This window comes from Drosophila busckii, chromosome X, assembly GCF_011750605.1.
Source record: "Drosophila busckii strain San Diego stock center, stock number 13000-0081.31 chromosome X, ASM1175060v1, whole genome shotgun sequence".
Taxonomy (NCBI): domain Eukaryota; kingdom Metazoa; phylum Arthropoda; class Insecta; order Diptera; family Drosophilidae; genus Drosophila; species Drosophila busckii.
The window spans coordinates 1,701,314-1,727,860 of NC_046608.1; the positions used below are offsets into that span (position 1 = coordinate 1,701,314).

Below are 26,547 nucleotides of genomic sequence, written 5' to 3' on the forward strand. Positions count from 1 at the left end.
AGAGCTAAGGTTAAACCAAAAATACCAACCAATAAAGAAATGTTAAAAGAAAGGCGAGACACTGTGGGTGTTTTATTTATTTTTTTTTGTTTTGTTGTTGTTTTGAGCGGGTTGGGTATGTGTAGCTTTTGAAAGGACGTCACAGTTTTGTAAGCGAAAAGGATACGCATTAGCATTGGCATTTCATTAGAAAAGATGGCGGCTTGGCTGGCACGCTTTGCCGCAAAAAGGTCGAAGGCCAAAAAAGAGACAAGAACGGCAAATAAGTTAGCCCTAAAAACTCGCAATAAACAAAACACAAATGTGGCCAAAACACAAAATACTTTCATACTAAAAGTCAAGAGCAGAGCGGCGCACACAAATCTAAATGAAAAATCCACACACACACACATACGCAAAAAAATCAAAATGAAAGCAAAAATAAAATAAAAACAATCTAATATGTATATTAACAGTTAGACGTAACGCGTGCCTACACACACACACATACACACACACACACACACACACACACATATATATATATACAGTCAGTTTTATATTTAGAAGCTGTGCCTGATTTGTTATTTATGAATTAATTTGTTTCTTTTGCTTTTGTTTTGAGACAAGCGACAACAACAACAACAACAACAACAACGACAACAACACAACAGCAGCAGCAGCAACAACAATATGAATAATTATTGTAATAGTAATGAAATGAAAATATTTTTAGCAACAATAACAACAACAACAACAACAATTTGTATTTGCCAGCTTGAAGTTTCGCATTCCTTTTGCACTCAACTCAATGAAAGTTTTACTCTGTTTTAGCCATTTTATTGATATAAGTATAAATAGTAGTAAATGTTTTTGCTTCTTTGCAATACGTTTGTTACTCTTGTTTATTGTTCAATAAATATATATAGATGTATATAATATTAGTTATAGCAGTAATGATGCAGGCTTAGTTCAAACCATTTGTGAATTTGCATATTCTTCATATTTTAAGACTGAAAAGCTTACAGCTGCGCTTTCTCTTTCGCACACACACACACGCACACGTCGAGAGGCACACACACAGGCACGCACTGTATTAAGTTAAGGAAATAATATAATAAAAGTTGAGAGAGCAGAGAAACGAGTAAAGTGCGTTTAGAAAACTCAATTACGAAGGGTAGTCTAGCGTATTTCTAGTAATCGAATGGAAACAAATTAATTTGTAATTAATTGGGGGGGATTCGTGGTGTAGTTGTAGGTGGTGCATAGAAATGGAGCGAGTAGAGTAGCGAGTAATGGAGATAACGTAACGAGTAACGAGAATTACATATAGAATAGGCGAAATTTCGGTTCGTTGACACAGCACAGCACAAAAGTCAAGAGCGACAGAGAGAGAGAGAGAGAGAGAGAGAGACAGACGAATGAAGAGGAATAGGCATAGAAAATAGGACAACATTTATAGTTTTTGTTTTTTGTTTTTGTTTTTGCGGGAAGTGTGTTAGCCAAGTTAAAGCCAAGCTATGCAATATACACGCAAAACAAATTAAATATACTAAAACATATAGAGAGAGAATAATAAAAGTAAGATATTTAAATAGTAACTACAACTATGTAGAGCAACTATCGCACACACACACACAGGCACACACACACACAGGCACACACACAGGCACACACACACACACACACACAAACATACAGTTAGCTAATCAAACTGCTGTTCAACTGTTTGTAGTGTTAATTTGCTTGTTTGTCTAGCAACTTGTGCAAAACTTGTGTAAACAAGGCAAAACAGTTGGAAATATATATACTAGTAAATACTAAATGGAAATGCAAATGCAAATGGAAATGGAAATGGAAATGAAAAGAAAGTGTATTTGTTCAGTTAGTTATAGATATATATGTAGTTTAGTATGATAAATAAAAAGCAAACGCAGGCGACCATTTCGAGTAACGAGAGTTGTAAATAAATTTACGAAAATGCAGGCAGGAGCACGTGACAGTGACACATAAAAGTTCACTCCTACAACGACTGTATATGTGTGTGTCTGTGTGTGTACGCACGCATGCATGTTATGTAGTTATAGAGAAATTATAAAAAAGAAAACGACGACGACACAAACACATGTACGAAGCAAATGGTTCAGTGAGTTTTCTCTGGATTTGGATATATGGGTGCGTATGTATGTGTGTGTGTGTGTGCACTTGAAATTGGTAGCTTCAAGTGTGTGTTTTTATTTCGGTCTGTATGTGTGTGTGTGTGTGTCTTGTAAGCTGTGCTTTAACCCCTTGTTTTGTTTGCTGCATGTTTCTCGTTTTTGTTTTTCTTTTCTTTTCAACACTTGTGTGTTAACTCATTTGCTCAAATCAAAAAAAAGAAAATCATGTATATAACTTGTCTGATTTCTCTCTGTAGTTGTGTGTTTTCATTTTGTATATATACATGTCTATGCTGAATACATATATCTATATCAAAAATTAATTGTTGTTTTTGAAAGTTTTGAAAAAGAGTGACATTACGTTATGTTTAGCACATACATTTATGTACATACATACATACATACATACATATATTATTATTATTATTATTATTAATAAGTAAGGCGTAAGGTTAAGTTAATGTCAAAGTTTTTAAGTGGCATACATTCAATTAGATTTCCAACCAAATACAAAACAAAACCAAACAATCAACTCAAAAGCAGGAAGACAAACTCATAGTAATAGTAAAAAACACTTGAAGAAATATAACAAGAAGAAGAAGAAGTAGCAGTTAAACTTGATAACGCAGAAGTAAGTGTTAGAAGTCAATGAACTCAAATACAAAATAAAATCATAAATCATTTAAGTTACAACTTTTATAATTACTACATAAATTACTTTCATTTTTCAAAATGAAGTTTCTCTTTTTTTTTGTTTTATTTTCTAAGCTTTTATATATATATATATATATAGCATGATTGCATTACCTTTCACATTGCCGCAGTGTCCAGGAGGCGATTATCCATAGTGAGACCATAAAGACCAATAGAACCGTTCCCGGACATATTGTCATTAGTGTTTTTAAAACAAATCTGCAAATATTTCGAAATCAATTCAATAGAAATTTATAATACTAAAGCTACGCACAGTCGTGCACATACGACAGTATAAGACTCTCTTCGTTTTGAAACAAGGCTTAATACAATATTCAAATAATGCTCATTTTAATGTTTCTATGTTAATCACGTAAGCGTTCGTGTCGAACTCAAGATTAGACTTTTATTTAATAAAAAATCATTACCAAACGTAAACTATTAGGCTCTTCACTTAATCCTCTACGAAGTTTATATACTTAATTTTTATTAGCACAATATCAGTAAGCGCTTAAATTGAAGATAGCGTATACCGAATTTGAACAAAATTGGTTCAAAAGTCTTGGGGGTAGGGAATATAAAAAAAAAGTTGGTAATCATTTTATAATTTCCGAGAGCACGTTGCTCATACAGACAGAAAGACAGACAGAGTAAAATTCAGAAGAGTTCGCATCAGATAGAAATAACTAGCTCCGTTTCTTTTGACAGAGTCTAAAAATAAATATGGTTGGACTATCTGTTGCTCTGATCTCTGATAGCGTAGAGAATTTAAAAAAAAAATGGTTGAAAAGTTTTGGGGGTAGGGCAAGGAATATTCAAAGTTGGTAATTATTAATTTTGGTTTTATAATTTGCGAGAGCAAGACGATCATACTGACAGGCAGGCCTGAGCTAAGTACAGTTCGCATCGCATAGAGGAAACCCGTTTCGTTCCGTTTTGACAGAGTCTTTAACAAGTCGGTTGGGCTGTTAGTTGGTTTCATACTTACCTTGTGTTAAAATTAATCCTATTGAGAGCGCCGATGCTCCGTGATGATGCGTCCGTGAATAGCTTTGAATGCAGCAGCATTACGCGGCATATTAAATATAATCGAAGGAACATGGGTAGTGATAAAGCTACGTCATATGGCACCATTTCGGTGCCAATTGTTTTGTTCTTATTGGCCAATTTCGTCGTCCACTGGAAATAGTATTCGCCAGGAATTGGATGTATAGCGCATATAAAAAGTTCTAACCCTATTTGACTAATTCGTTGCCATGTCATTGCGATCCTCCAATCGTCGGCGCAGTTATCTATCATGAATAACTGTTTGTTGTTTTCGTAGTATTTTTGTTGTTGTTGTTTTTTTTTTAATTCAATTTTACGTTGTTTTGGTTTTTCATTTGTTCGTTAAAGGTTAAGCGTAGGTTTTGGATTGGTTTATTTTTTGGTTTCGTTGTAGGTGTTGTTGTTGTAGTTGAGACATGGGGTTGGACACAAATAGAAAAAGAGCAGAAATCGAAAAGTTAATTATTAAATATAATTGGAATATTATTGATTCAGTAATTGCGACTAAACAAAAATGAAAATACACCCAAACACACGAGCATGAAATTATTTGAACAACGTACAACGTCAATGTTTTTGTTTTTGGTAACATACTCTATACGTACTTTTGTATGTCTATGAGTATCAAACTATCTAGATATATGTCGTATATATGTGTGTGTATGTGTGTGTGTGTAGTATATTGTGTGTGTGTGTGTGTGCAAATGTTAAAAGCATGTTGTAGCATTCTTGGGGCATTGCAAGCAACGAAAAAGAAAACTGAATTAGGCTTTGATTTACATAGGTTAAGGTAATAGATAATTTGATTAGCTGTGTCGATACCGATAACGATTGCATAATCGCTTTTGTTGTGGCTGTTGTTGTTGCTGCTGCTGCTGCTCTGCTGTTTGATAGCGCTCCTGCTGTCTTCTCTCTCTCTCGCTCTCGTCCTCTCTTTTGTTGTTATGTGTGTTATCGGATCTATTGACTTATCGCTTTGCATTTGAACTAATGCGTGATATCAGAGCTAACACATTACACTATGCAACTATGAACACAACTATATGTATATGCAACTGTATGTGTATATGTATGTGTGTGTGTGTGTGTGTGCTAGGTACTTACGGATTAAATTGGGCAGCGTGCGTGTTTTCGTGTTGTTAGCACTTTTTTTTGTATTCATTATAAATATTAATTTTTTATTATTTTTTGATTTGGCATTTTTCTTTTGGTTTTGTTGTTTACCTTTTCAATTTGGCTTTTATCTATATCATCACTTGATAGTAGAGAGGCCAGAGATATTTTTTGGGTCAATATTTTGTTTTATACGCAACTCAATCAATTTATTTTGCATTTGCAGTCACAGTCAAGTGCTGCCTAATTAGTTAGAAAAGCAGAGCGCACTCGCTGCAGTAAGACTAACGAGTACAAATCGTTCTACAACTAACGAGAGTTTCTAATTAATAATTTGATATAGTAAGCTTAAGTAAAAGAGATTTAAAAAAAAAGGCATTTGTTTATTTTTTCTGAATATTAAGCACACCAACACTAAAAGCACAAACATAACTACGCACAATTGTATGCTATAAGTACCGAGAGACTAGCGTTTAGAAATATATATACATACATATATGTAACTAACACATATATATAACTATGTAATGCATTGGGTGCAGGGCAGTACACACTTTGCTTACTATATATATATATACACTTGAGATATAAGTAAGTAGTTACATATGTAAGTATGATACATTGAGATGTTTGTATTGTAGCAGGTAAGATGCTGTAGTAGTGTTGCTGTTGTTGTTGTTGCTGTAATAAGGACTGAGTACTGGTTGGAGTAATGTATAACGAGTATATGAGTCATTCGCAAGTTAAGCCGATCAATCAAAACTGATTGCCCAATAAGAACAGTAGTAGCTAACGAATTACTCCAATACATATATATTCATGTACCACATATGTATGTATATGGGGTAGATGTTTATATATAGTAGCAGCAAGAGCGTCTGAAAAAGTCCTGCGAATAGTTGTGTCTTCTTCTTATTTTGTTTCTCTCTTTGCGCGAATCGAATCTTATCGTTCGTAGCTGGGTGGCTGAATGATTAATGCTTCTAAAGAATCGACTTAGCAATGAGAATGCTCATATGTATGCATGTCCATGTATATATGTGTGTGGGTGTTTGTAGCTGTATCTGTGTGTGTGTGTGTGTGTGTGTGTGTGTGGGGCAGCACAGCAAACGGACCCTAGAGCACAATAATCAAGTGCAATCGTGATTTGTTTACTCCGCTCTCTCACTCTCTCTCTCTCTCTCTCGCTCTCGATGGTGCAAAACTAAGTCACAATTCTTATTTTTCTCTAGTGTAGCTTGAAGCTAGTAGCAGTTTGCGTTACATTTAGTTTAAATTTTGGGCTTATATATGCATGAGGCTGAGAGCAAGCAAAACAAATGAATTTTCTTTTAGTTTAGTCTTATCGATACTATCGATAACAAGCGCAAGCTCTACAGTTCGATTCAACAGCTCTCATGCATACATGAAAATATATTTACACATTCAATGAGCACAACGCTTGAATTTGAAACAAACACATGTGTTGTATTAAATATCTTGCAGTAGTTTCGCCTGGCATTAATCGACGATGACGGAGGAGGTGGCAACATATATATATGTATATAGCTCTGCAAGAGTATTATGTAATCGGCAGGCCGAAATCATTCGATTCTTTGACGCATATATTCGACTAGACATCAAGTTGATTACAGCCAATTGTTGCAATAACTTTGGCTGCTGCGGTACATAAATACATATATACAAATAGATACATACATATGTGTGTAATACATATATGAGTAGCATCAACGCACATTTAACTACTATAACTATACAAGTCTGTTTGGATATCGATCGATATGTAGATCATTCATGACGACGCTCTTACATTAGTGAGTATGTATGGTTCATTATGCTTTTGCTTTGCTTTCGATTTGTTGTTGTTGTTGTTGTTGGTTAATTTTGTTGTTGTTGTTGTTGCTTATTGTTGTCAAGCTAATCTAAAATTGTATGTTCGACTCAACTGGCATTGTTTATGCAGTTTATAAAGCTTGAGCACGTCTAGTTTTTAATGGGGAGTACATAACACTATGCATGATAAGTTTTGGTTAGGTTTGGTTTTTACTCACAATTATTTATGGATGGTTAAATAGTATAAGATATTTATTTATAAATATTACTTACTGAATTCTGCAAAGCATAATTGGAAGGTAATTACATATTAAAAAAAAAACATTGTTTACTTTAAACATCAACATTAAGTAAGGGGGTATTAATAAAAGAACATTTAATCAATTTCATAGAGAACATTAAATATATAACGAATTATGAGCGGCGATATGTATTCTATAGCTTACATATATAATTCGATTGATAGGTCGATTGATTGATTGATTGACTGACTGACTGACTGATTGATTGATTGATTAACTGGCTGATTGATTGAATTGATTGGTCGATTGAACCATGAACGATTATGAATATGCAGGTGAGTTTTTTTTTGTTTTTTTTTCATTGAGCGATGATTCGTATTCGAACACAAAACTCACAGGACTTTCTCATTATATAGTCTTAGTACTTAGCAATTATCCTTCAAATGGCTTAAGAATAGTTTTCTTGATTTTCATACATGTGTTGTTATGCTTAGTTTTCGATAACAATTAGTTTATTAATTATAGTTTAGTATTTATGTTGTGGTTTTCTTTTGTGTCTTGTGTGCTTTGTTGAGTGGTGAGTGTCAAGTTTCTGTTCAAGTCAATTTGAATATATATGAGTATAGTAGTGTGTATAGAAATATTTATTTACTCTCTCATGCTGTTTAACGCTGTTTTTTAAATTCTATATAGTATTTAGGATAAGAACCGTTACTCAAGCGGTTAGCTGAGCACAGTAATTTGTTTTTGTTTTTTTTTTTTGTTTTTTTCGATAGTGGCGCAAATGAAAATTTTGATAAAAGTTATGAACGAGGCTCGGGGGTATAGGAAGCTAGGCAAATCATATTAAATTTTGATTTTTAATTTTGTGCTGTACATGCAAACTGTTATAGAAAAGCGCTTGAAAAGAAATATAAAAATAATGCAATTGGAATGATCTGACTACATCATACTCTACATAGTAGAATAATTAATCAGTTAAAGTTCCTTTGTATATATGTATATGGGTAGGCTAATCAAAAACAAACTAAACTAATTGCGTACTACAAAGATGGTACTGGCTAATAGTAGTAGTAATCGACTGGTAATCGATAACACACTGACTGTCTATGGACTAACGCTGGCTGATTAATCGATAAATGACGAAATGGTGGATTTCGATTGATGAACATGAGATTTTTGTTACTGTTGCTTGGCTTTGTGGGACTGACTGAGTGTTGTTTTTATTTTTGAATTTGAAATAAATTAAACTTGAACAAAATCTAAAAGAAATACTACTGCAATGCAAAGAACACAAGAAGAAGAAGAAGAAGAAGAAGAGAAAAAAAAACAGGTTGGCATTCTTGTTTAGCAACAAAACAACAGACAAGTTCAGACTTTAATAAAAACGTTTGGCATTACTAAATAGGCATACTCTAGAAATCGTTAAAAGAGTGTTACAACAAGAAATATTACGGTTGACTGGCTTGAGATCAACTTTAGCTTTCGCTGCATGCAATGCTATACGATAGTAACGATAACGATAAACAATAACGTTATAACTGTATGCAACACTCATTCGCTAGGCTTTTTGGTATGCATTCTCTCTAGGGCAATATAACGCTCAAATTTCAGCTAGAGTTGTATTCATTTTGTTTTTTTTGGAGAATTTGGAATAATTTTGGAATAACAGACAAGAAAAACACACAAAGTATACAAACAAACAACTGCAAATGAGGTGTTGAGAAACTCCCAAGCAGGAGCTGTCTGGAATAATGTGATTGAATGGTTGGGGCTGGAGTGGGGTGGCTGGCTGTGGTTTTTCTTTTGAGGAGACGGGAGAGCTGACAGGGTTTTTTTTATTATTTCAGATATATCAAATGAGAGCAGGCTGGCAACGGAATAATTTTACGGGCGGGGATGGGGACGGGTATTCATAACAGTGAGGCGAAATCAAACGATGGCAACGTTAAACGAAATAACGGATGACGACCATCAATTAAACATCTGCAAGAAAAAGATACAATTTGCACTCACTCTCACCTGCACTTCCAAAGCATGGTAAGCTACTATAAGTCCTAAAAGAATCACAGTCGAAACAGATATTAAGGTTTTTAACGCTGTCGAGTAGAACGATGCCTGCAAAGAAAAAGAGTGAAAGTGAAATCAAAAGTAAAGGATTTGACGACGCGTGACCTGTGGAGGACACTCACCTTTGTGTAGACGCCGGCACTGCTCAGTTCGTTTTCAATCACCATCACGATGATGCCGAACATACCCATGACGAGCGCATAGTCGCTAATGCGTTTGCGCTTTTCAAATAAAGCTTTTCTCTTGCCCAGGCGATAGCCCACATTGGGTTTGTGTTTGGCCGAGTTTGTCGATGGCTTCCTGGACGTATTGCCGCCAGTAAGCGCACGTTCTTCCATATACCTGCAATCGAAAAAATGAGCCAAAACCGACATAAGCTCCACTGCTAACGTGACCTAGGTAAACACACACACAGTTGACCTCCACCTGCCGAAAAAAAAACCCAAACTGAAACCCAAACCTAAAGCTCGCCAAGCGACTCGACTCGACTCGACTCGCTACTTGCAACGTGTAGCTGACGGCATGACTTAATAAAGCTTCAACTTGTGGCATGACAGGCGCTCGCTCTTACACATGTGTGTATGTGTGTGCGTGTGTGTGTGTGTGTGTGTGTCTGGCTCATCAAAATGTGTCACATCAATTTTGTATACAAAAGATGCCCTGGCATAGTAGCACTAGACATGTGTTTGATGAAAGCTAACACAGTAGCGTCACAAGAGGGGGGGCGGTGGGGGGCAGTCACTACTTCTAAGGCATATGAATTTATTGTTACTGATTTGATTTTAATGCAGATTACTTCATTTATGGCATTGCCTTTTCTTTAACATTTATTTATAGCGCTGCAGCAGAGGGCTGCACCCCTCTCTACCCCGCCGCTAGGCTGTCTCTGCTCTTGGTATGCGTTTGACAAATGGCATTTTATTGCAAGCAGGAAAAAAATAAATACAACAGACAGTCAGAGAGGCTTCGAGTCGGGCTGGCACTTTAACAGATTTATTTATGCATTGAACATGCGACAGAAAGAAAAACTTTCGTGTATGAAGTGGCAGCACTGTGGCTGTGGCTTTCGCATTTAGTTGACAATAAGTCAACATTTGTAACAAATTGAATGAGTTGGCCATCAATAACTTCATGGTCATGGACTTGAGGCTTGCGGCTTGAGCCTCAGCTAATTCCGTCAGTACGTCAGACGCTGGCCTGGGGTGCAACTTTGACATTTATTAAGGTACCATGTCCTTCATATAACTGTCGCTGACAGCTAATTATCGCCCATAACAATTAGTCAAAAAACCGAAACAAAAAAAAAAAAAATAAATATACTTTGCTGCTGCTGCCGCTAATGTTGCCCGCAGTCAGTTGCTAATACTAATTATGCTTGAGTGGTGCAGACTGAGGGCAGGGTGGGGGTTTGTGTGTGTGTGGCAGCTAAAAACTATATATATGATAGGCTCAAGGCTAATGGCGGGCGGGCGATACATACATTTCATACCTAGGGTAGTCTGAGTGGATACCCACTAATGCCTCGGCCGCTTCTTCGTTGCATCCAGATGAGATCTGTTCCCGATTTGCAATGGAAGGTGTTTTCATCGAGCCAGGAATTGAAAGTGTCGACGCTGGCTTGCGTAGCTATAAAAAGGAAAACAACATTTTGAGCATTAATAAATTGTATATAGATAAGGCACAGCAGCTTCATAAATGTCTACTGTTTATTTTCTGTAAACGTATTTTATATTTTTTTTGGGGGGTGTGCTACGTTCTATTAAATAAGTTTTGGTGTTTCTTCTTGCTTCAGGCAAACACATAACAGGTGAGTGGTTTAACTAATAACTTGTAAGCAAGTTGCTCATTTTGATTTTTTATTGTAATTTGTGTGTGTGTGTGTGTGTGTCTGTGTGTGTGCTGTGCAAAAAGTTTTTTGTGTTTTGCAAGCCAAAAAAGTTGAAGTTTCATACAAACTTTGTAAGCTTCAGAGCATTTGGCTAATAAAAAAAAAAGAAAAATAATCGGAGGAAATCCCTCAAACCAAATCGAGCAACTTTTATTGCTCGGAATATTTAGTTGCGTCAACTTACCATTCATAAAAAATATTTTTAAATGTGTGGCTTCCAAAAGAGCAGCCTGAAACCAACTAAAAGTTGATTTTGGGTTGATTAGAGATTCTGTGGTACCCCCCAGCATAAGTTTCAATTTATATATACACAAGTGATACAAATATAGACGCAAGAGATCTGGGAGTAGCTAAAATTGGCCAACAGACTGCACAATTTATAAAGATGTAATCGAACCCTAAGAACCTTTACCCACTAGACTTAAAAACTAGACAAAATCTATACAATTGTAAATAGCTCTGCTTAAATATTCATCAGTCTCTAACTCTCTCTCTCTCTCTCACTTGAGACTATCTGTGATGTTTATATTGTCAGTTGCAGTTGAATCGATTTAATGTATGCACATCATTTATTTTGTTTTAAACTAAAGCATATTGTCAATAAATGGCAGCCATATGTCAAGCAGATGCTGCAGCTTGAACTGAAGCAGGCTTATTGGCTTAATTAGTGTAAACGCAGTTTGTCGCTTAATCCTTTTTCCGTTGCTTGGCCACAATCCCATAAGTCATAAGTTGAGCATATGCCACGCCCATCTAAGCCGCACTTATGGCCAGCTGTGCGCGCTACTCAAAATCAAACTGACGTCATACACACACACACACACACACACACACACTCATACATGTGTATATATTTTTATCAAATCATCTGGTTTGCCAGTCGACTAACTCTCGCTCCAAATTCAATTATTTGTTCGCTCGAAAGTTGCTCAAAATGAAAACCGGAGCTGAGCAGCGCGCATACAAACAAAATCTGTATGTGTGTGTGTGTGCCTGTGTGTGTAAGCATAAAGTACGACGTAAATATGTAAAGCGCTTCTTGTGCTGCTCTAAACGCAAACTACACACAAAAAAAAAGAAAAAAAAAATATATAAAAATATAACCAAAAAAGGAAGTAAGCCAAAAGCAAGAAAATAAATGAAACTACACACACACACACACACACACACATATATATATATACAGTTGGTACACGCATACAGTGAGCGGCGCGCACTTTGCGCTTCATATTTAAATGAAAATCTAAAGATAAGTAATCTCAACTGTGGGTGCGGCTTTCCATTTTATTTTTTTTCATTTATTTATATCTTGGTGTGTGTGTGTTTTTTTTTATGCGGCATAAGCAGCAGCTTAACTACCAACACACACACACACACACACACATGGATGCGTGCTCAGCTGCTGAAAATTATGCTTCACTCTACTAACGAGTGGCAGAGGAAAATATTTGTGAAAATTAAGCAGACAGAGACTGAGACTGAGACTGAGACTGCGACTGAGTCGCGACTCAGAGACGCAGCGAGCAGAGCAACTCATTGCCGTTAAATCCAAATATTTGTTTATCAAAATCCCCAAGTGCCCCTCCCAAAAACTTACTACGCACAAAAGAGAAAGCACTCTCTTGTTCTTCCGCTCCCTCGCTCTATCGCTCTCTCGCTCTCTCGCTTTTTGGGCAAAACGTGCCTGTGTGTTGATGCTTGAGCTTTGCTCTTAAGTGGGCCGTGGGGAGTGGGGAGTGGCAGTCAGAGAGCGCCATGTCAGGTGTCTGCTCATATGCTTAGGCACACACACACACACACACACACACACACACACACACATTATTTGTTAGTCAGTTGCTGTGTCTCTCGTACAATTGAGGCCTTAATCAGTTTGGCTTTTGCATTTGCTGCCAGAGCGCCCTAATGAAAATGCTCACAAAAGCCGAGCTCTGCTCTGAGTGCGAATTGGTTTAATGTTAAGCAGATTTACTTTAATGTGCTGCTCTTGTTGTTGTTGCTGTTGTTGCTGTTGTTGCTGTTGTCAGCAAATGAGATATGCAGACGCCAGCTCAACAAAGTTTGACTTTGACTTTGGCTATGCGATGAGTTAAGCTCCAGTTGAGTTCAGTTAAATTGAGTTGAGCTAGATGAGTAAAGCTCAGAGCTCAATGCTGTGACATGGCCAGACAACAACTGTTATCATTGTTGTTGTTGTTGTTGTTACAGCAATTGCTGTTTGTTTGCAAAGCAAAACAAGCGAAATGATCAAGCGCCTGATTAAACCGCAGAGCAACATGTTTACAATTAAGCGCAAATATTTGATGTTGAAATTTCCGAAATTTATTAAACTCACTCCACTCTAGTCTACTCCACTCACGATAACATTTGCCGCAATCTACAATATTTATGAGCTTTTAATTTGCAGCAACAGCCGCAACAGCATAGAATTAAATAATTAAGCAAGTGATTTGTTATTTATATTGCATTCGAATTGTTTTCAAAAATAATAATAATAACAACAGCCAGCCAGCCACACACATTATGAGCGACTAAATGTTGCGTGCTGTGGACAACACACACACACACACACACACAACACGCTATGGACATAGCCTAGCCGCTGGCTAGCTAGCGAGCGAGCGAGCTGAGGTCGACGTCACCATCATCATCATCAATGGCCGCGCAAACTGGCGCCTGGCGACACAGATCCTGCTGCTGTCAACAAACCATATGCAGAGTAAAATATAAAAAAGGCAAGCAAAACAACAATAACACTAAAGAAAAACCAAAAGCGAAAGCGAAAACAAAACAAAACACACAACTGTCGAAAAGGACACACACACGCACACACGCACACAGTCGCTGAGCTGAGGCTGCACGTGTGCGTGAGTTTGGGTGTGTGCGTGCCCCGCCCCACGCCGCCAAACATAAAACAAAACAAATTGCGCATATTTGGGGAACATCTAATGCCAGGCGTTGTTAATTGGATTTACTAATTAAGTTGAAAAGCGAAGCGAAACCGCAAAATGATTATAGACAGACTGAGACCAAACAACAACAACAACAAAAAGTGTTGCCTACTTATGGAGCGCAAAATGATTTTCGACAGACTCTGACGCAGGCCAAAAAAGGTGTTGCCTACTTATGTGTGTTGCCAATCAAATTCCATTGACATTCCATTTTGCTATATTTAGCCAAATAAACAAGCTTGTTGTTCGCTGCATAACAAATATTGAGCCGAGTGCACACTTCAAATGTAAAATTACAAGCTGCTGCTGTCAAATGTCAAGTATTTACATTTTATACATTATCATAGTAATAGTTATAGTTCGCATGTTGAGAATCAATTGAACACCTGGCAAACAATCTCGTAGTTTTAGGCACCTTAACGCAAATTGAAATTGTATTTTGCACACACACAGACGCATGCATGTGTGTGTGTGTGTGTGTGAAAAAGTCTCGTATATGTAGCTGGGGCTTATTGGCGAGTGCTAATGCCAAGGCCACGCCCCTTTTTTGTTGCTGTTTCTCACCTACTACTACCCCAGCATATTAGCATACTCGTAAGTCGGACACGCACACACACACACAGACGGACACACACGCATACACATGCAGTCGCAGTCACATGCTCGCACTCGAAGGAAATTGGTGGAAATTATCGAGTTTCCTATACAAAACGCGCTCGACACGCAAAACGAGCTAAAGTAATACAACTTGAAGTTGTAGCGGGTTAGACACACACACACACACACACATTCAAACCTAACCTCATTTGCTGTGTGTGTGTGTTTGTGTGTCAGGCTGTTGTTCTTGCCTAATAAATTTAACGTAATTTATGTTGAGGTTTTTCTACGTTTTTTGCGCTTTAGCCACTCGGCTCGCTCTCTCTCACTCTCTCCCCCTCTCTCTCTTTGCTCTTACGGCGGTGTTGAGTGCAGGAAATCCATAATGAAGTGTTCGCTTTGTTGAAGCTTAATTAGGCGTATAAGTAATATTTTCAGTTTGCCACAGAGTCTGAGCCTGAGAGTCTGAGGCATTTGCAAAAAAGCAAACAAACTTTGCATTAATTCAACCTGAGTGCACAATTTGTGAGGCTAGTGTGGAGAGGCTTGAAAAGACTTGAAGTAAATTCATTGTTCTCAGCGCACATCACTTCACTTATCACAGTTATCGGCTTATTTGTTTGGGCTGTGGCTAGCATGTGTGTATGTGTGTGTGTGTGTGAGATTATTATTAGTAGTTTGTCAAGTTGTTTTCGTCATTTTAGTTGATGAACAAAGCGAGACTTGGGAGCGTGCCAAAGCGGCGCATCCAATAAATAATGATAACTTGACAATGACATGTCTTAAAACGAAACTAAGCCAAGCTAACCTTACACCAAGACACACAAACACACACACACATACAAGCGAGAGTGTTTACAGGGTGTTGCGATAAGAGATTTAAAAGCTTTTGTCATTTGACAGCCGTGATATATGTGCACAGGTTGCTGAGCCCAACGAATCGGAAAATTTATGTGCAAATGCTGCAATCTGCAGATAGAGCCGAAGCTGAAAGCCTCAAGTATTTAGCGGCTGCAACATTCAGTGGTGCGACTGATAATTTCGCAATTTGCTTAAGCCTACTAACAATATGGCAAAAGCCAAATATCGTCAGGCTTAAGCCCTGCACGAAGTCAACTGGTAGCTTATATGTCATTGTCATTGCTTTGCTCGCTCTCTGCTTTGCTTTGCCTTTGCAACGTCATCGGCGTCGTCTGTGCATTTGCCTGCTTGATTGTTATGATCGAAAATCAATATGTATCTAACCCACATTCACATGCAACGTGCCACAGCCCCTTAACTAAATACAAGCAATACCCAAACACAAACCGAAACGAAAGCGCAAAGCCCCAACCATAAGACGTTGAGACATGTGCGCGCCAGTTGGACATGCGGCCATCCTCAAGCCCAAGCCCAAGCCCAAGCCCCAGGCACAAGCACAAGCACAAGCCCACGAATCATTTTCAATTCCAATTCCATTGCACAATGTGCGCGCTTTCGAATAAATATATAATCTCAATTTATGTACACACACACACACACACACACACATGCATGGCCGTTCAGTTCACGTGACGATGATGATGATGATCAAGCTTTACAATTGACTTTTGCTTTTGCTTTTCATTGCCAGCGAGCGCAACTGTTGTAAGTTATTTCATTATATGTAATTTCCATGCACCGCGCTCGCAGCTTAAATATTTGTTATTGTCACACACACACACACACAACGAGCAAATAACAAGTATAAAGACAACAACTACAAGAGCCACTGTGTGACGTTAGTCGACGGCTCTTGTTTGCCAAGAGGGCTGGGCATATGGTATGGTCAATGCTAAGCAAATAATTAATAAACAAAGGCTCAACGACTAATAAAATTGGCCTTGACTTGAGTGTTGTTCTTTTCATTATTTTTCTTTTTGTTATTTTGGTCAATGGGCTCGACTGCACTTGTTCCAAAGCGTGCGCGCGTGTGTGGCCTGTCAATTTAAATAAAAAAAAAAAAAAGAACAAGAGAGAGAATCTGTTAGCATTGCTGGCTGAACAGTGCGCTCATTAATTATTTGCATACGTTTTAAAAATACATAAAAACACACACTATTAAAATTGCAGTTCATTGCATGCACACATGACTCGACTCGACTCGACTCGACTCGACTCGTTCGCAAAGTTTTGCTTGTCAACAAGACACAAACGCTGCCCCAAAAAGTCGACTACGCTTTATTTGTCGTTCAACAATAATCGCTTTACAACTCATCAAGTAATTAATTTGCACTAAAACTGACTGCAATTTAATTGCATAATAAAATATACACATGTGGAAATGAATTTTTCAGTTCAAACCGAGAGAAATTATTTTTGCTGCATCATGCCAGCTTGACTTTTTAATTATATTAAATATATATAGTCGCATAATAAAATGAAAGCTAACATTTCGGGTAAGCTATGTTTTGGCCAAGCATTTTTCATTTAATTGCAAATAGCTGCAACATGTTGCCCTAAAAGGTATGCTACACAAATTGTTAGCCAAGCTTAAAAATTGCATGAATAGTAAAAATGAGAAGCGATTGCAGTTCCAGCTAATGCTCTCTCATCTAATCTTAATGTAGCAACAATTGGAACGCTTTGCACACTTAAATTTAAACGCAGCCACTTAATTGAAATTGATCAAAGCTAAAATATTTGCAAATAAATTAAGACACAATTGTCACATAATTGACAAGAGCACTTTGGGGGCAAAGAGGCTTTGACTAGCCGTTCAAACAATTCTACTGTCAATTGCGTTTCAATTACAAAAATGGAATATTACAAAAATATGCACAAAAAGCATTTCGAATACGAATTGCGTTCAAATTGAACAACAACAGTAACGGGAGCAATCAGAGAGAGAGAGAGAGAGAGAGAGAGAGAGAGAGAGAGAGAGCAAGAACAATTTATATTTATATACAGCTGAGCAGGTAGGACACTTAATATTTACATATAAGTGAACTTGGTTTGGGGCCGAGAGAAAGGAAGAAAAAAAAATATAACTGTTTAGCTAGCTCGTGACTAGGCAATGCCAATGAGCTGTCGCCGTTAAGCTTGTCTATTCATGTCCGTCCGTCCGTTTGTTTGTTTGTCTGTGTGTAAGTTACAGTACACGTGCTCTGTATGGGTTTTGGGTATCTCTTTCTCTCTCTCGCTCGCTCGAAAAAGCTGAGAATGTGAATTAAATGCTAACCCAAGCATTTATTTATGTGCGGCAACATTTCCGTGGCGCCATCTATTGCTCTCGTTGTTGTTGTTGTTGCTTTGTTTTATTTATTAAATATTGAAGCACTCTTTAAGCAAATTACAAAGATTTATTAGCTTCTTTATTCGAGAGCACAAACTTTCGGGGCAGACAGCAGCAGCAGCAGCAGCAGCAGCAAAACGCGCAGCAGCATCTAAAAGTTTTAATGTCTGTGTGCTGCTGCTGCTGCTGCTTGAGCAATATTTATTGAACTCGCAGATATATGGAATGCTGTTATTATTATTTTTTTGCCGAATAACCTTGAAGCGCTCCCGAACTTGAGAAGGTTCAATTCGCACATTAAAATCGCAACTAAAATTGAAATTTCAAGTGATGAATGGAGCAAAGCAAATCAAATAGAAATTGAAACATAGAAGTTGCTTGATCGTTTAGCGGTATCGATGCTGCGCTTAAAGTTGCATACAGATTTTATAATTGTTTAAATAAATATTAATTTGTCTGTTAGCATATGCTAAAGCTGGCATTGCATTTAATTAGCGCATTAAAACGATCAACGCATTAGCCATTAGCTTAAGTCTTGATAAGTTCACGTATAACATCGAAGCAAATTGCATAATCGACTTTAGCTTTGTGCCTATAATTTATAAAAGTAGCTGAGCTTGCAAAGTAAAGCGCAAAGAGTGCGACGTTAAGTCTGTTTGATTATAGATAGCAGTAAGTTTAGTCCTCTCGCCGAGCTGACAGTTGCTTGATTAAAAGCCTTAAAAGCCTAAACAAATATAAATTTGTATTGTCATAACTATTTGTGTGCTATTTTAAGTTCTTAGCTTGCCACAATTGAGAGTCAGGTGCAAGTGCACGTGAAGTTGAGACTCTGCGCGCTTTCTTGACGTAACTGCTGCCCCCAGGATGCCAACGGCAAGTGCATGGCCCACACACACACACACACACACAATTCAGCTGACGCATATATGGTTTGTGTGTAGTTGACATGTGACAGCTATCGAACCATAAAGGAAACTAATGGATGGGGGGAACAATATTCACTCTCGAGCTCCGTCTTCATCTCCATTCCCATCTCCATCTCCATCTATGTCTTCTCTTGAGCACAAAACATGCTCAGCGGCATGTGCTTTCAATTAAAGTGTTAAACTGCATTGGGGACTCGTAGCCCAAAAAAAAGAAAATAAATGTAAATCTAGCGAAAAATAAGCAACTGCTACTAACAATATGACAATTATGATTGATTACCGATGGCCGGCGTTGATAGCAACTCAATAGCAAACAATTCAATAATTTCAATATAATTGGTCCGCATATAGCAATAATCTTGTTACTAATGGGGGCTCCAATTTGAAAGGTAATTGCAGCAGCAGCAGCAGCAGCAGCAAATTGAAATGCATAACTTGCTTAACAGCAGCTGCAATCAAGACGCAATAGTTAATGGCTAATAAAGTAATTTAATATTGGCTTATTATAAAATTTTAGCTTGAAAACAATTGTTGTGGGCGCTAAGCTGGAAAATGTGTTATGCTTGTGTATTGCAAATGTCAACAGTTTGCCCGAACATGTGTTTGGCTGGGCGTGTGAGTGGGCAACGTGACGTATACGCAACGTGAGCGGCTGATATAACGCATACGCAGCGCTGTCATAGACAAATTTCAAAGCTATGCTTACGCATATTGTTTGTCGACTCTTCGCTCTGCTCTGCCTCTGCCTCTGCCTCTGCTCTGCCTCTGCTCTCTATCATTTCATTTCGTTTGTGTATTGTTATAACATATAAGGCTTATATAACGCCCGCGCATTTATTTTAGCATAACGCCCACTTACGCTGACAATCAGCTCGTTATATGTGTATGTGTGTGTCTGTCTGTCTGTGTGTGTGAGAGTTTGTGGTTGCTGCCAGAGCGAAACTTGGTGTGTGTGTGTGTGAATAGAAGGGGAGCTACTGGCGCTGGCGCTGGCGAATTGCATAAGCTATTAAGATGCTGTATAGTCAAGTTGCAATGGCAATGGCAATGGCAACAACAATTGCTGCTGTCAGCTGACAACCGGCAGAGCAAAAACATATGACAACAAGAACAGCAACAACCAGAGCTGAGAGCTACCCAAAACTCAAAAGGAAATGTCAATCAACAAACCGGAAGCAGCCAACTGACTAACTGCCACTGAAACCGGCTTGTTGATGTTGCCATTTTTCCTCCCACAGTTCGCTGTGGGTGTGTGTGTGTGTGTGAGCTGAAATTGAATCACATTAATTTGTAACTAAATGTCAGTGTATAATTTCATTATATTTAACAACTAGAGCTTTAATTAAAATACTTATCCTGCCGCGTACTTTTTATGCGTTTGCCTTGCTGCTTGCTGTTTTAACAGTTTTTTTTCTTTTTTTTGTTTGTTGCAGTTTTGTTTGTTTGTTTGTTATTGTTGTTGTTGTCGCTGTTTACTGAGGATAAGGGAATGTTGCGGGTTTGTTGCCCGTTGATGTTGCTGTTGTTACTGTTGTTGTTGTGTATTTACGACATTGAAGCGGTAGAGCGTTTGCATTGCCAGCTGCGTATCGTTGCGGCTTTCATTGCTGTTTGTTCTTAACTTTTGTTGTTAAACGCGACTTTGTGCTATGAAATTCGAACATAAGATGAATACAATAATTGCTCTCTAACACACACACACACACATACAATCAGACAGACACACATACAAGCACACACACACACAATCAGAGTCAGAGTCACAGTCACAGACACACGCGCACTTGAAAAAAAATTATTTGTTAAAAAAAAAGCAAACGAAAACAGTTGAAATCTTAGCTGCTGTTTTATTTATGTTTTTTTTTTTATGCTTTCTGTCTTAGCATTTGCTTTGGCTGCTGCTTTGGGGGCTGCAATTCAAAAAGTTTTATAGCATTGCCTAAGGCTTCAGATTTGGCGGCTGCTGGCTTCGCAGCTTTTTTATTTAGTTTGTGTAATTTAATTGAAAGTTATTGTACTTTATTTTGATTGTTTAGCACACTCACTTACACACGCACACACACACAGAACAACACACACCAAACACACACACACACACACTCGATGGCACACGCCAAAATACGAGGAGAGTGTCTTTGAGTAAAAGGTGTGTGTTAGTTAGTTTTGAAGTTTGTTAGTGCTGCAGCTCTGCGCTTGCTACGTCAGCCATGGGTGTAAACACAATACAGACTGAATCTTAACTGGCGCTGCCAAACTGAAACTGGGCAAAGGCAATGGCAAAGGCGGCGGCGGCAGCAGCAGCAGCAGCAGCGATAGGCGATAGCTGCGATACCAACGACGCTATGAGAGGGACGCCCAGTGATGGCGACGATGCCGATGCCGATGCCGACGACGACGAATTAACTCGACCACAATCCGAATGCGAAGCGAGGGGGCGCAACAACAACAAATACGAATACGAAATACAACGCATGGCGAACGCAGCAACTACACACAAAGGCGCAAACTGACGAACGAATTCAACTCACACACAAAACGATACGACAGGCAATTGCGACTGGACGGACGAACAGAAGAGAGAGAGAGAAAGAGAGAGTGTGGTGGGGGCCAGGGCTGGGCAGCAAAATGAAGAGTTTGACGAATGGTCTGTTAAATTGTAAGTGAGCGACGAAGTAAACCCGGCAATGCTTTTTACACTCTTACTACTAGTATTAGTGTTGTTGTTGTTGCTTTTGCTGCTGCTGTTGAAAAGAGGGCGAGGTTCAGCGCCAAGCGATAGATTGCCAGCCCTCAGTGTTCTTGACAGGCACAGCTGGTTAACAGTTAGCAGCAGTTGCTGTTGACTTGTGGTGATCTCGCTTACACTCTCTCTCCCGCTCTCTGTGTGTGTGTGTGTGGCGGCTGCTGCGGCTAACTGAATTCATTTATACACTCGCCACATTTTAAATTTAACATTTAGTTATGCTGTCGCCTTTGTTGTTGTTGTTATTGTTGTTGTTGAGCAATTATAAATTGGCATTGTTGGGCTGTTAGAGCTGCGTGTGGTTTTTGCCTTTGGGCGCTCTCAGCTGACACATGGTCGCTCTCGCACTCTCTTTCTCTCTGCAGTTCGCTCGCTCGCTCGCACGCACGCACACGCTTTGCTTTACTCTCTGCGCCAGCGCGCTTTCACGCTCACACCCACGACTCACACTCAAGTTGAGCTTTTACTTCTGCTTGCCAGCGTCAACGTCGCCGTCGCAGTCGCCGTCGACGTCGCTGCTGTTGCCATCTCTGTTGCGCCTGTAACAATTTTGCTCATTTATGAAACAAACTGGCAACTGGCAACTGGGCAACTGCCAAAGGACTGAGTGCACGTACACTTAAAACAACAAGAGCAACAATAGCAACAACAACAACAACAACAACAACACTAAATGGAGCGCAGCCAGAACGCCGCCTGATAGCGCTTTGACGTGCAACTAACGGTTCGCCTCTGCTTCTTGTTATTGTTATTGCCTTAGCCTCTTACTTTGCTTCTACTACTCCGCGACCGTTACGTTCGCTCTCTGACTATCTGTCCGTCCATCTGACTGACTGACTGACTGACGGTCGCTTCTTCTTTGTGCACTTTGAGCCTTTTGTGCTGCTTCTTTCTGATCTGAAGCATAATAAGCGACTAGCACGCGATACGAAAATCAAAATTTAACTTTTACAAGTTAATCCTTTTGCACAACTGAATCTACTCGCTATAATGCACTTGAACTTTTAGTTTCTAACAAATTAATCAACTACAAATTGACAGCTATCAATAGTTAATAAATTGAATATCAGACCAGCAACAGCTTCTCACACACACACATCCTCAATTCGAATGCAGCTTGTAGTAAATGAATGATTGATTTATCGAGGCTGCACTGTACATGTAACCGAACACAGCTTTACCTTTAGTTCGAACATCAGTTTGCCATTTTGAGCAAATCCAACCAACCAACCAATCTATATGTATATAAAAAAACAAAAAACAAACAGTTTTATTGTTTTACTCTAGTTGTTGTTGCCTTTGTAGCTGGTGTATTGCTCTTAATCGGTTCGAATTTTTAGACTCTGTAGCAAAACGTGCACAATGGGCTCTTAATGCGCATCAGGCAGACCCCATAACGAACTGAGCTGACTTTATTATAAACTTTGCCAGAGGGAAAGCAACAGATACCCTTATACAAGGGTATTCCTAGAAATTGTTTTAGATCTCTTGAAACAAATTGTAGGACGTTATAAAGTTATGACAGCAAAGACATCGGAATATAAATCCCTTACCTACAAAGAAAAATCCGTTATGTCTTAAACCAGCTCGTAGTTGATTTTGGATTGGTTTGAAATCCTGAGGAGCTATTCAGTTCCTTTCTATATACTAGTAATACTAGTAAAATATCAGCTAAAAGCTGAAGACCACAAACTTGGTACAGGTGAATCTTAGAATCTGTCATTTAGAAGTTTTCGCTCAAATGAGCGAATTTGAAATAAAAAGGAACTATGGAAATTCTTATTAACTTAACAGCCTAATCAAATGAGTTATTTGAAAAGATGCAAATTGAAAGTCTTTTTCAATTGACTTCAACCTGAACGGATGACTGATTTGTAAATTGATGCAAATTGAAAACCAAATGCGTAAAAGGCCTGGTAAGTTCTCAGTAACTATAAAAAAATCCAACTTCGAATATTAAAGTCCTTGTCTCAATTGCTCATTTAAAGAAGAACGTTATTCGTCCACATTTCACAAACGACTAATTTGAAAAGCAGCAAATTAAAATTCGTTTTCATAGAGCACAGGTGCCAAGCCTGTATGACGGTTCATCCTACGATGAATATTAGTACCACTCGCTCAAAGCTACACGTCCACCTTGTGATTCGCAAAGGTTTCGTTATTAACTTCAGCATGATTTGAGGACTAATTTGGCAGAGAGTAAATTGAAATTTGATTGCATAGAGCAGAGGTGTCAAGCCTGTATGGCGGTTCAACTTTGTATGACGGTTCGTCCTGCGATGAATATTAGAATCGCTCGCTCACTTTAAAAGCAACGTCCACCATTTGATTTACAAAGGCTCAACTGCAGCATGGTGGTGACGATTAATTTGGAAAGCAGCAAATTGAAATTTGGTTGCATAGAGTTGATTCACAAAGGCACCAGCAGCTCTTTCATTGACTTCAGAGCTGATCATGACTAAATTGGATAATGAATGATGCGCAAATTGAAACTTGTTGCCATCCAACTCAATTGACTTCAGCCTGAATGAACTCGGAGCCAGAAAATTCCAAATTTGTCCACTTAGAGCAGCAGAGCAGTGGACGACAATCATTATTGGGCTAACTGTATGTGTGTGTGTGTGTGTGTGTGTGAGTGCATTGCAACTAGAACGCCCTTTGTATAGAGTCTTATCTTGTCGGTGAGGCCAACGGTTTTTAGTTTTTTTTTTTGTTGATTTTGTTGCTGTTGTATTTTTTGATTTCCTACATTCACTTCGTTGTTCGTCCGTTTCGTTTTTGGAACCTGCGCATTGGGCACAATTTGCGTAAGGTGCCAGGCTCCAGCTTTGGCTCCTCGCTGGCTGCTTGGCCAAGGCACACACCCACACACACACATACATAGAGAAGACTTACACGCGCACACACACAGACACAGACACAGACATTGATACGCAATGCAAAACTTTAGCTGCTGCTGCTTGCTGCTCTGCGCGTTTCTTTGTCATCGTCAATTGTCGTCGTTGTCGTAGTCACGTTGCTCAGCAATATTTCCCTATTTGTATGTGTGTGTGTCTCGATGTGTGTGTGTGTGCGCGCGTGGGTGTCACTTTGGAATGCATCCTTGGCGCTCTTTGTTGTTGATAATGATGATGATGAACCTGCAAGTGGATTTGCCTGGCAACAACACACAGCGAACAGCAACTGCCAACTGATGGATAAGTTCAACCAAAGCCATTAACTTTCAATGCTGGCCAAGGACACGACGACGATGCTCCTGCTGCTGATGCTGATGCTGCATGCGCTTCCTTGCTCTGCTGCTGCACCTGCCCCTTTTCTCATTTAAGTCTTATCTTGGCAATTTACTTCAATTCTTTGTGCAAAGCCTCAAAATTCATTGAGCTTGCAGCCAGCAGGACACACACACACACAAAGCGCACACAATGCGCTTGCTATACATGTGTGTGTGTGTGTGTGTAATATAAATTGTCATGCCTGCTTCTCGACCTAAATATCAAAATTGAAACGTCAACGCAAAAGCGAACTCTGATAGTCAAAATGCTGTCATGTCAGATATTGAATAAATCATGAAAATGAAAACTTTATGCATTTGTCAGCCATTTGTAAGCAGCAAAGCAAAAAAAAAAAGATAAAAGAAACCCCTTTTGCCCCAGCTCCCAGCTCGCTTCACACAAAAAACTAAAAGGCAAAAGACACTAGTCAACTCAATTCAGAAGCAGGCAGCAAAGCTCTTTGGCTGCTCTATGGGCTTAGCCTTTTACCAGCGCTACCTGCCAGTGGCAGTGGCAGTGGCAGTGGGAGTGGCATTGGCATTGGGATTGGGAGCTCACCATGTGCATATGCAAGCCACTCAGGCTTAAGACAGCCAGCGACTGGGGCTATGAATTAGAAATCGGTTTATGGAACACACATTGGTAGCTCTTACTCTCTCTCTCTCTCTCTCTAGCGTCAGTTTAATCAAAGCACACAGTTGCCTGCTAATTGAAGCTGTAACCATGAGCAAGATTTGGGAATTGTGTAAGTGCATATTGATTCAATTCAGAATTTAATCATTGCTGTTTTGTCTGTAGCTGAGCATATGTAACAAGACGAATTAAAACTCAAGCTAAAGCTGCTTGACGAACATTTTCAATTTGCAGTCATTAGAAGCAGCAGCAGCAGCAGCAGCAGCAGCTTCAATAAAAGTCTCAGTTTAATTGCCAGTCAAAGAATGCATAGCAATTAAAAATTTATAACAATGTTCAAACGCAATGGAGCACTAATTGGTCGAGTAAGACACGCCCCCTGATTTACCATGATATTTATTTATTAAGGGTACACCCCTCAGCTATGGCTAATAATCACTAACAATAAGCTAATTGTCAAGTTTCCATTAGAGTTACTAATAATTGATAAGCATGTGCACAGGTGAAATCAATTGCCAATTATCATTCAAAACGATTGCAAATAATTGGAAAACAATTAATTACTTAATAACAATCAAATACCAATATCGTAATATGTAGAGCAATTTTAAATTAAACTTCTTAAACAATTTCTAGCGAAGTAATGACTAAAACTGCTAAGAAAGTTCTTAAACTAAATCACGATTAACGGAATTGTTCAATTGAAGGCTTAAGCTTTACGATGAACGTTGAACTAATCAGCTATATAGTTCAGTTTCATTATCGTTAGTCATATCAATATATCATATCAACTGTTTTTTATTTAAATCACACACAGTGTTTTAAATTAAGTAACAGTATAAACAAAAATGAGACTAAGCAATAATCCGGAACGTAGTTCGTTCGTTCACTTAAAGTAATAGTTCAATTGAACTTATTCTGAACGATTGAAAAATGAAATGCCATATTAGCAAATTTATATAGATGTTAGTTATAGTAAGCTTAGTTAGCATTTGTTTATTTTCCCCTGTTTGAAGCAACAAGATTATAGAAAATTATCAAAGGCAGAAATATCTACAATTATTTTTACTTCTGCCTCTGCCGCATTAGTTTTGAATTATTTAGCTACTAATCAGGCATGATTGACTTAGTATTTATATTATAAT

General features: G+C 38.5%; 1 protein-coding gene across 9 annotated transcripts in view; it reads right to left on the reverse strand.

The window, feature by feature from the left end:
• The window catches only part of LOC108606267 (small conductance calcium-activated potassium channel protein), a 67,153-nt gene that overhangs the window by 11,429 nt on the left and 29,177 nt on the right, over positions 1 to 26,547 (reverse strand). For 4 of the 9 annotated variants that reach the window (XM_017996234.1, XM_017996242.2, XM_017996241.2 and 1 more), the window contains exons 4-8: positions 10,617 to 10,762; positions 9,259 to 9,478; positions 9,083 to 9,184; positions 3,820 to 4,136; positions 2,946 to 3,050 (exon numbers count right to left, since the gene is read on the reverse strand). In XM_017996234.1, the coding sequence (XP_017851723.1) occupies positions 2,946 to 3,050; positions 3,820 to 4,136; positions 9,083 to 9,184; positions 9,259 to 9,478; positions 10,617 to 10,762 (890 nt within the window). Of the gene's footprint in view, positions 1 to 2,945; positions 3,051 to 3,819; positions 4,137 to 9,082; positions 9,185 to 9,258; positions 9,479 to 10,616; positions 10,763 to 20,121; positions 20,151 to 26,547 lie in introns of those variants that run through there. The other 5 variants (XM_017996237.2, XM_017996232.2, XM_033294268.1 and 2 more) reach the window with 4 other exon arrangements.